Source organism: Ipomoea triloba, chromosome 9, assembly GCF_003576645.1.
Source record: "Ipomoea triloba cultivar NCNSP0323 chromosome 9, ASM357664v1".
Classification (NCBI taxonomy): domain Eukaryota; kingdom Viridiplantae; phylum Streptophyta; class Magnoliopsida; order Solanales; family Convolvulaceae; genus Ipomoea; species Ipomoea triloba.
The window spans coordinates 4,641,367-4,652,713 of record NC_044924.1 but is presented as its reverse complement, the minus strand read 5'-3'; the positions used below and the strand labels follow the sequence as shown (position 1 = coordinate 4,652,713).

Genomic DNA, 11,347 nt, shown 5'->3' with positions numbered 1-11,347 from the left:
ATTATTATATTTAAAAGTAAAAATTATATTTATTCAATTCCGTTTAAACTAAACATATCCAAAAATATTTTAAATATTTGGTCATAAAATAACTCAAAATTATACGTACTTAATTGCGTTAATTTTATAACGATAGTAAAAAAAAAGTAAAAAAATATAAATATTAGTAAATAAGTTTTTTAAATAGAAAATAGAGAGAAAAAAAAACTAAACACTGAATTTTAAAAACAAAAATATAAAACAATTTTTTGAAATAAATGTCCCTAAAATTTTTGTACTACTACGAGTGATCAAAGAATGATTAATTGGGCCAGTTCGGTGCAAATAAGGACACCTCATGATGAAAAAAAAAAAAAAGAATGATTAAAAAAATAATGTTTTTCCCGCTGCGGGCTTAAGTAAGCTATCTCATGGCAACCTTTTGTCAAGGAGGAATTGGAAAATGCTGAAGGAGAAAAGGAAAATTTGGTGCGTTGAGGAATTCTGCAGAAAGTTTGTCTTCAAGCTTTGAGAATGTCGCTATTTATAGGGGACAAGATGCTGAGATTTTGGAAAATATGTTCCAAATCATGAGATTCCTTCAAGAATAATGTTCCAAATTTCTTGAAGGAATCTCGTTCGCCTTTATGCATAAGATTTCAATCACCTTTTACAGCGACGTAGAAGATTTGACCATGACATTGTTGCCATATATATGCATATTTATCCAAATAAATTTGTGCTCATAGTTATATTTTGTAAAGAGGGAAAACAACAACTATAATATGAAAATGTGCATGTGCCATTATGGCCTGGTGAATTTCACTTTAACCAAGTGTGCATTTTGTCTCAATTAAAGTTATAAACTAACAATTGAATTGAACATTTATGTTTATATATTAAATTAAATACTCAACAGATCTTATACAATAATATAGTTCAATTTAGACTTTCAGATGTCCACATAATATTTATTTAAAAAAATTTTAATATATATATATATATATATATATGTATGTATGTATGTATGTATGTATATAAAAAGTACAATTCAAAATTTTCAGGTAAAATTATTTTTTTGTGCATACTTATATAAAAAATCTATAATGCTAATAAAAAATCAAAATGTATAATAGTATAATTGCACAATATTAGTATATTTACGTAATAATTATTATGGTAATTAAGCTAATAATTACCATAATAATAGTATAATATAATTAATATTAAACACAGGTCGTTGGATTATTACAATTAATTTTTTATTCTATATATATACACACACACACACACAAACACACTTACAAGGCGTTTGGTTGAAAGGAATTGCAATTCCATGGAATTGTAATTCCCTCATTTCTATGGAATTAGAATCCCATGGATTTTAGGAAGGAAAAAAAAAAAAGAGTCTTAAGACAAAATGATCTCTCCATTTTTTAACCTAAAATTAATGCCCCACCTTCCCTTCTAGGTGATAGCGTGTATTATTCTTTGACTATTGTCAACAGAGAACGTTGTTTCTAAGCAATAATCATCAACATTAATCAAGTATGTTTTCTCAAAAGTCTCAAACATTTAAATTTGATGTGTATATATACAAATCCAAGAGACCGGCTAAAAAGTGACCGCTCAAAATAATACGGAGTAAATAACTACAATTTCCTTTCAACACAACTACAATATCATTTCGATATAACTACAGTTTCATTGTACAATACACACTCAAAAATGTGAAACTATTATTCAGTTTCATTTTATATACAGTGCAGTTTCATTTCAACACAACTACAGTTTATTTCGATACAATTACAGTTTCATTCGATAATATAAAAATAAATGTGGGGCAGTATCTTTTTAAATGAACTGTAGTATCAATTACGGAACTCCATTACGACTTACTACAACCATTTCCCCTACTTACTGAAACAACGTCATTTTGTGACCATGGTCCACAATACATTGTGGATTATGGTCCACCGTATAACGACTGCACATGCATGCGTTTTATAATGAGATTTTGGTAGTTAAAAATTGGCAACTTGAGATTTGTTTATTTATTTATTTTTAACCATTAAAGGCCAAAATCAAATTACACAAAACAATGCATTAAAAACATCCTAACAAGTACTGAGTAATTATTTAACATGAATAACCCAACCAAATTGATTAAATAATTGGTGGATAGGGATACCTACTAAGATTTTTGCTGCCCCTAAGATCAGAAGATCACAAAGCGAGCATCACCAGAACACAATAAATGATCATTGCACCGATACAAACAATACATTAATCGACGGTGCAGTACAATAATACAAGTGAATACACTAGACTATATTGCCTGGGGATCTTTAGGCTTTGCAGTAGCACATACATCCCTAAGTTTTGGAGAAGTAAACGGACCATCAAGCAAGTCAATGGAAATCAATCTATACGCCGCCTCGGTCAAGTGAGGGCCGTCCCAATCAATGTATGTGGAGGGATCAGAACACACAGTGGAAGGTGGTATGCCACATTCTGCCGAGGAGTTGTAGTTGTAAGGCCCCCCACCTCCACAGCAGGCACTTAGGCACTTGGGCTCTCCAACAAATCCTGCAAAAACTATGTTATAGTTTTGCCAACGTTAGCGTGCAAGCAATTAGGTTAGGGTTTATGGTTACCATGTTTTCGTGGAGAGCGATAGAGTTTCATGGCAGCGTTGTAGTAATCAGCGTAGATTATTAAGACATTGGGGTGTTGTTTCTGGATGTGGTCCAGCTGGGTTATGAGTAGCTGGTTGTGGAACTCTGCTAATTTATTCATCCAAATAAGACAACCAGTTTCTGGGTCGTAATCATCCTTGCTAGAAGTGCTTAGGAACTGTGATAGAGTCACTGCTAAGCATCCGTCAGGCATCTCCCCAGGAACCATGATTGTCTTGGCTCCAACTTCAATCAATTCCTTCAATTAGTATCAAATTTAACAAGCTAAGGTGACATTAATCGTAAACATTAAAAAGTGTATATAAAGACAATCCAAATTGATCAGATTGTTGGTTTAATATTTAAATAGTTTCATTGACCATTTTATTTGAACTGGTCAACTATGACAAGCTAGACTAATTTATTGGTTAGGGTTACAAGATAAGGTTTATCCTGTCAGTGTTGTTACTGATTTCTGTACCTTTACAGCTGAGGCAATGGCGTCAACAACCTTGGGCGCAAATGACCAAACCTCTTCTTTGGTGCTTCCTTGGAAAAGTGCATGTCGATAATCGTTGCCTCCAAAAGGTCCCAGAATAAAAAGTGAACCTTCAAATAGATCTCCGCAATCTGCACAACTAATTTTATTTGCTTACTAAAAAATTAATGAAATCAAATCTAGTTTTGTGCTGATCATGTAGTCTGGTCGTCACTAACAAACCAAATATCCACGCAACCAAACAGCTACACTACATTGTTAACAATCTCAATCTTACCTAGGTAAAAATTAGACGGATTTTATCAATTTATATAAAAATTTAAAAAATAATGCGGTGACATTTTCGTAATTATCATCAATTTCACTATGCTAACTTAAACACTTAAATATGTCGTCTTTAACAACTAAACATGCAAACTTGGTAAATTTTATAAGATTAGAGAAAAAGCTAAATTTTAAATTAAAATTGTAAATGCTAAACCTAAAGCAGTAAAAATTGAACCACTAAACCAAATAAAATAAAAAATTCAATCATAAACTATAAAATTGAAACCCTAAGTGCAATGCATTTTCACATTTTTGCAAGTGCGATCGTTTAATACTAAATATGTAAAATATTTATACTAAATGTACAAAATGTTAATACTAAAGTGCAAACCTGAAAAAGTATGAGAATTCCATATTTTAGTGTTCAAGTTTGCATAGTAAAGTTAGTAATAATTACGAAAATATCACTGCAATTTTTTTTTAAAAATTGATCTGATACGTCCAATTTTGTCTAAATAGAAAACAAAATATCTATCATCAATTTGGATATATGTACACTACAACTACATTCTCCCATTATATATCTACTTATTACATATTTATTCATTACTATTATTATATTCATTATCATCTATTTTTACTTACCACCATCTTCTACTTATATAAACATAACATAGCTTCTTTGATTATATTTAAAGTTAGACATTATTCATATTATCACAACTAAAACTTGACTCTTAACTAAGTTTTAGATTTTGTTGATTGAACTCAATAAATTATTTGTTCAAATATTTTTAGTTATATTATATCACAATATAAGTTTTGTTCAGATATTGGATATTGTAATTTCACATATACTAGACTTTAAGTTATATATATATTTCACTCAAATGAATATATTTAAACATATTTTAAATATTAACTCAAAAATTATTCATATTATCTAAACTAAATTTTTAGGTAAACTTAATAGGTCAAATTTTGAGTTATGTTATATATGAATATAAATTTGATTCGGATATAAAATATAAAGTTTTTACACATTTACAAAAATATTTTAAATATAAGAATTTTGAAATTAAACTTGTGTTAATTGTATAGCATTAGATAAAAAATAAGTTTGAAAAAATAAGTGTTAGTAAACAAGTTTTCTAAATAGAAAATAGACAATAGAAAACAGAGAATGAAAACACCAAAAAATTAGACAACAATAAACATATAACAGTTGAAGTAAACATGTCTTAAATGCTTACAAACTTCCTTTAAAAATGCTTTTTAATTTTTTTTTTTAACTTAAAAAAATCACCTTGCAACATTTTATATAGTTTCTAAAAAAAAAAACATCATAGATTGGATGTAATATAAAGAAAAAAGGTTAAAAACAATCACCCCTCTTAACTAATAAAACGAATAAAATAGAAAATCATGTACGTTGTAATTGTGATGTATAAAAAGTTAAAAACGTTTGCGGGAAAGTCATTACCTTAATATGCGTTTTGAGTGATATGATGCTCACGTAGTGATTATAACCATCAAATACGATCACAATGAAGTAAATATTAATTTCATTTTTTATCCTATAAACCTAGGTGATAATTCACTTTTAGTCTTTTTTATTAGAACATCTTAATTTGATCCTAGTATTATTGCGGTATGACCATTTTAGTCCTCCATAAACAAAATCGTTGAAATATTGTTAAATACTAAGATATTTCAATCTTTTTTATACAAAGTATGTTGAACCGTTGTATTTTTTATATTTATTTTTTTAAAACATCCATAATTGAAAACCGAAATGCTATTGTATTTAACGATATTTAAACTGTTTTGTTGATAAAGGACCAAAAATGGTTATGTTACAATAATACTAAGACCAAAAGTAAATGTTTTAATAAAAAGGAACTTAAAGTGGACTATCACCTATAAATTTCGGATAAAAAATGGAATTAACTCTTTAATATAATGTTTATAATTGATCAACTCAAATAAAAAAAAGTGTACAAATAACTTCAGAGTCGAACATGTGATTACTAAGCTAAATGTAATACAAAATAGGTCCAAGATGATAACAACTTGAATTTACAAAAGAGTTCTACTACATGGACTCACGTTCTTTACTCCTTTACTTTTACTCCATGACGTGACAAAATATGATAAGTTATCTTCATTATGTAGATCCTAAGGAAAGTGTCAACATCAAACTTTTGTGTGAAGAGTAAAAATAAAGAATATAACTTGGGAGTCCAATTAGTATTTTCCATCCCAAAAACTAGACCTGGCAATTCGTGTATACGTGTTCGTTAACTGGTCGACACGATAACGACACGAACACGATAAGGCTAAACACGGACACGACACGTTAAGGTTAACGGGTTCAAATTTTGAACACGAACACGATTTATTAACGGGTTAAGTGGGTTAACATTCATACAATGATAAAATAACATCCAAAACTCATAATTAAATAAGTTCATACCAGTTTTTAGAATAAAATTGAAAATAATAAAAATTCAAATTTCATATTGTTGAACATCAATAATTGGTGTAGAATCTTGGTCTAATTTAGTAAATTCATCCTTAATTCTAATTAGCGTGTTGTAAACGGGTTTGTGTAACCGGGTTAACATGTAATGTTAAGGGGTTAAACGGGTTCTTAATAGGTTTAACGGGTTGATCCGTTAAGACACGAAACATAAAGGGTTCTTAACGGGTCAACCCGTTAATGACCTGGGACACATTAAGGCTAAACGCTACCCCGTTATTTTTGTGTCCGATTTCTTGTCGTGTTAACAGGTTGTGTCCATAATTGCCAGATCTACCAAAAATTGGGTGGTCTTAATTATTACAGCTGAACATGTGATTAATTAAATGGACATGTATGTGCATGAATCTATATATTAGTCATATCATTTTGACAATCAGTTTGTAAACAGGGCTCAGGCGTTGACTACGCATTATCTGATTGCGTGCAAGTAAACTTTGTAGATAATTTTATGATTTTTATCCAACTATGAACTACATACTTTTAATTTTTCATATGCTTACAATAAAAAAAAAAAAAAATTATAGTGACTCTCTCCTATGTGAGAAGGATGAGTTGAATTGCATAATTTATAAGGATTCATGAGATCTTCAAATAGGGTATAGTATTTTATAAACAATAATAATAACATATATATGCATGAATCCCTACTGTGAAACTTGTAATATATTTGTATTTTTTTTCGCTCAAAACGTACAAAATAATGATTGTGTCATATATATATATATATATATATATATATATATATATATATATATATATATATATATATATATATATATAAAAGTATGTTTTGTCAGTGTCATCACAATATATCTGTGATTGAGCACGGAGTGCCACTATACTTACTTGAACGTGTTGTGCACAGAGATGGCAGCATGTCTTTGAACCAATTCAACTGAACTCTCATGGAAACATTGGTATAAATATTGCTAATCCCTCTTTCTTCATAGAATAAACTGTCCATCGCCGCCGCTCCGACGAACGCGAAATTCACACCTCCCTTTGTATTAATGCCGCCCAAAAGTGTTCCGGCCGACGGTGGCAGCAACGGAAGCCCAAACCGTTCAGCTGCCAACAACAACAATCCTCTGCTCGTTAATAAATAACAGAAGGCAAATACCAATTTTCGTCCCATAAATATTAACAGAATGACAGTTTTAGTCTATATATTTTAGCAGGTGTAACAGGTCTTATCAATTTTGACTAAAACTGTGATTGTGTTATTACAGAGTTATCCTCCAGTTAATTCTTGTAATCAGTGTAATATATATATATATATATATATATATATATATATATATATATATGGTAATGTTCAGGTGTGGTCACGCCCTTACGTGCGGCCGTGCAGTTTACACCACTCAATGTTAAGAAATGCACCACTCAATGTTACGAAATGCACCACTCAATAACATTTGAGTGGTGTCATATATGAAATACACCACTCAATGTTATTGAGTGGTGCATTTCGTAAGAGTGGTGCATTTCTTAACATTGAGTGGTGTAAACCGCACGGCCGCACGTAAGGGCGAATAGAAATATATATATATATATATATATACTCACCGATGAAGTCAATAATTAGGCGGCCGTCGGAGCAGCGGCCGGTGGGGTGGCCGAAGAAGGTTTCCCCGTAAGGCGGAAGTCCCATGTGGGGAATATCGTTGGAGGGAGAGAGGAGAAGGTGGTTTCCGGTATCGGTAACGGAATCGCCGAAGCCAAAAATTGCCGTATAGCACCCCACCGACGGTGTAAGTAGAATGGAGAGAATGAAAAGGATATTTATCATTTGTTCCATAGTTATGATAACGTAACCAATTACAAAAGAGAGACAAAAAGGCAAAGGTGATCAGGACTGATCATGAGTGGTAGCTCTACTTTCCATCGTATTAGCATTATTTATAGGCATCCATCATCCATCAGGGTAAACGAGGATAGATATTGTATAAATACTGTATTAATATGTCTAATTATTCTTATTTTGATTATTTAGAACAAGACTCAATATTTAAATTAAGCTTTGGTATTATTGGGAACGATTTAGGTTATTATAGTATTAATATTTTTTGTCTTTTATTTTTATAAGGGAATCAACTTAGAGACTCCATGTATCAATTTCTTTAATGTAGGAAAACTAATTACAACAAATTTGTTTCTTTTGCAAACTAGCACCAGTAACCTAATTATACATGAGACACTACCAACAAAAAAGAAGCGAACAAGTAATGAAAACGAAGATACCGACAAACCTATGCAAAAACGAATTAACAAAACTTAGAGTAATTTCAACTAAAAGTAGTATCTACTACCTAATACCATACAAACTACAATAAGTATTTAGATAATTATTTTTAGAAAAGTACAAATTAAACATTAATTTTAATGTAAACTATAGTAAACTTCTCTTATATAATCTTGCATTGATATACTTTGAATAAATTATTTAAAATACAAAGATTGGGCAGTAATTAAATTAGTTGCACAATGCAAGTGTAAAACTAGTATATTATATAAGCAATATGATTTTTAAAAAGCAATATGATTTTTTTAAAAATTGTAATTCCATTTCAAAAAAAAATTGTAATTCCATTTCAAAAAAAAATTGTAATTCGTTTCATCACATAAAAATTCAATACACTAATACAGTAATACTAAATACACAAAAGGTAACAAAAGTCAATAAAACCATATTACTAAATAAATTATTATAACTATTTAAATCATTCTAGTACATTGTTTGATTACAAATACGCAAAATCTCATTGATTACAATTACGGAATCACCCCATATAATATAAAGAAAAACGCAACTGGTTGTGCACAAAAAGGAGAGAGGGAGAAAGAGAAATGAGATGCGCACAAGAAGATTTGAACCACCGACCGCTTAGAGAAACGGTACTGTTCACTTTTATTTTTTCTATTTCTCCACTTGGAGAAGTCTAAAATTGTTTTCTCGAACAACATAGATAAAGTAAAGATTTGAGAGAAGATATGCAATTGAAAAATTAATTTTAGTAAATAAGTCTTTTATTTTTTCATTTTTTGTCACTTCTCCAATTTTTTTCCTCAGAAAATCCTCCAATTTTCAAAGGTAAGTAAACAACCCCCCCTCCCCCTCCCCTTTTAGTGGGCACTCCTTACGAAAAATTACACCTAACATTTAGGGCAAATAATAATACACCATAGCCAGGTCCATGTCCTAATTATTATGCACTCGAGAATACAGCACGTGAAATTGTATTGTGGATTTTAAATGTACAATTTTCTATTAAGGTTTCAACATTATTTTAAAGCAATTATTTATCTGAAAGAATTAAACTATAAAAACAGATAAATAAAAACATAAAACAATAAAGCAATAAAATGGAACCAGACACCAGAATTGATCACGCAGTTAGGAGCTCCACTCCTACGTCTGCGAGGCACTTCACGTCAGCCCAATCCACTAGATGATCACAAGAGTTACAAGGAGTCTAACAACAACCATTCTACACTAATGGTTACAAAAAAAACTCCTAGCCTTCCTCATCTTGGAGCTGACACTGTGCAAAACATCACGATTCACCAACACAGCTAAATCTTCAAGCAACCAGAATAAGAACACATGAAGAACTGTAGAAAAAACCAGTATGAAATCCTCTTGTGAAAACTGATTCGAAAGAGTAATTGAAGTAGGATTAGAATAGTAATCAAGATTGTAAAGAATCCCATGTGATTGAGCTATATTTATAGCCAAAATAATAACAAAACTTTCCTCAAGATTTGTAGCTGAAAATCACTCAAAATAAGGATCAGCCATAAGATTAGATCTGAGTAAAATGAGGATCATGATGACTGAATTCTGATTTGAATAAATCCCGTCCACTAGACTGCTCGTTGGCGTTGCTCCAGAACTGTTCCAGCGAATTGACAAAACCACCTAATAAAAAAATCTATGTTTTTGACTAATAATTAAGTCAATTAAAGGTGGTCCAAATGTGTATCATTTGTACACTTATTTCTACGTTGTCGCACACATCACTAAGTTAAGGATTGGACCATGAAGCAATTCGATCAGCCAATTATAGGGTGCTGCCTCGGCCATCCCAATCAATATGCAATACAACCTGGTCCCCAAACTCTACTGATCACAGATGATCAATAACGTTGGATGAGTGTGATGCATGGCTTCTTAAAATTCAAGAAACATTTCAAACTCGTATTCTTTACGATAAACATATGCATGAGTTTACAATCTCCCTATACATATAATTGGGAGTTGTCATTTGCCCCTCAAAAATGACACCATTGATCTCAAATCTTATGATTGAAATTTTTTGATTTATCATTTAGATTTATTTATCTTTTCAATTGACCTCACTTTCTAATTAAACTACAAGTTTGCCGTTATTTTTGTTTGTTTCCATTTCTCCCATCTCCCCTATACTTATCTCAAATCTTATGGTTGAAATTTTTTGATTTAACATTTAGATTTATTTATCTTTTCAATTGACCTCAATTTTTAATCAAACTACAAGTTTTCCATTATTTTGTTTGTTTCCATTTCTCCAATCTCCCCTATACTTATAAGATTTAACATTTATATTTAGATTTTGTTTGAAACATTTATCTTTTTAATGTTTTGTTGGATTGCAATTTTGCAATCCGTAAAAATACTTTTTTCTTTTAAAAAAAATTGTTTATTTCTTTTGTTTTGTTTTCTTTTATTTTATTTAATTTATTAGCTTCTTTTGTTTATTTTTTTGCTTTATTTTTTTTTATTTTTATTCTTTATTTATATGTAATAAATTTTTGAATGAAATAATATATTAAAAGAGTTCATAAATTTTTATTGATTTATAAATACTATGCATACAAATTAATTTCTATAAAAAAAAATTATGTTTTTGTTCTTTGATTTTATTTGTTAAGAATATAGTGTATTGTTTTGATGAACCAAATATGTAATTTTAGACGCCTAATTTTATTTTGAGTCTAGCAACATTTTCAGTCTAAGTCAAAGTCTAGTCAAAATTAGCAAGGATGATTTGAATTTGCGAGAATGTATAAAATTATTTTATACTTGCAAATCATTTGCTTCCACTAAATAAAAATAGACTAAGTGGAAAATGATCAAGCACCGAAGTAATCATCGAAGCCATGGTCACGAGTTTAAGCCTCACATTAAGAAGTCAACATGAAACATGTTCTCTCACAAATCAATTTAAATTATTTTGAAGACAAGAGAATGTGGTTGACATTGCAAAATGAAGAGGATGACATTTTAGCTCAATCGAGAAGAGGATGACTTCGATCAATTGAAGGATATGAGGCTGACTTTCCAAAATTGGAAAGAAAATCAGGATGAGGATGACTTCCAAATTGAGAAACATGATGACC

At 30.2% G+C, this 11,347-nt stretch overlaps 1 protein-coding gene across 1 annotated transcript; it reads right to left on the bottom strand.

The window, feature by feature from the left end:
• Positions 1-2,068: 2,068 nt before the first annotated feature.
• LOC116030728 (GDSL esterase/lipase At1g28580-like) lies at positions 2,069-7,822 on the bottom strand. Its single transcript, XM_031273044.1, has 5 exons — positions 7,535-7,822; positions 6,815-7,036; positions 3,139-3,287; positions 2,637-2,916; positions 2,069-2,568 (listed from the first exon to the last, which is right to left on the bottom strand). The coding sequence occupies exons 1-5, from the start codon at positions 7,764-7,766 to the stop codon at positions 2,309-2,311; spliced, it is 1,143 nt and encodes a 380-aa protein (XP_031128904.1). The 5' UTR covers positions 7,767-7,822; the 3' UTR covers positions 2,069-2,308.
• Between the last annotated feature and the right edge of the window lie 3,525 nt (positions 7,823-11,347).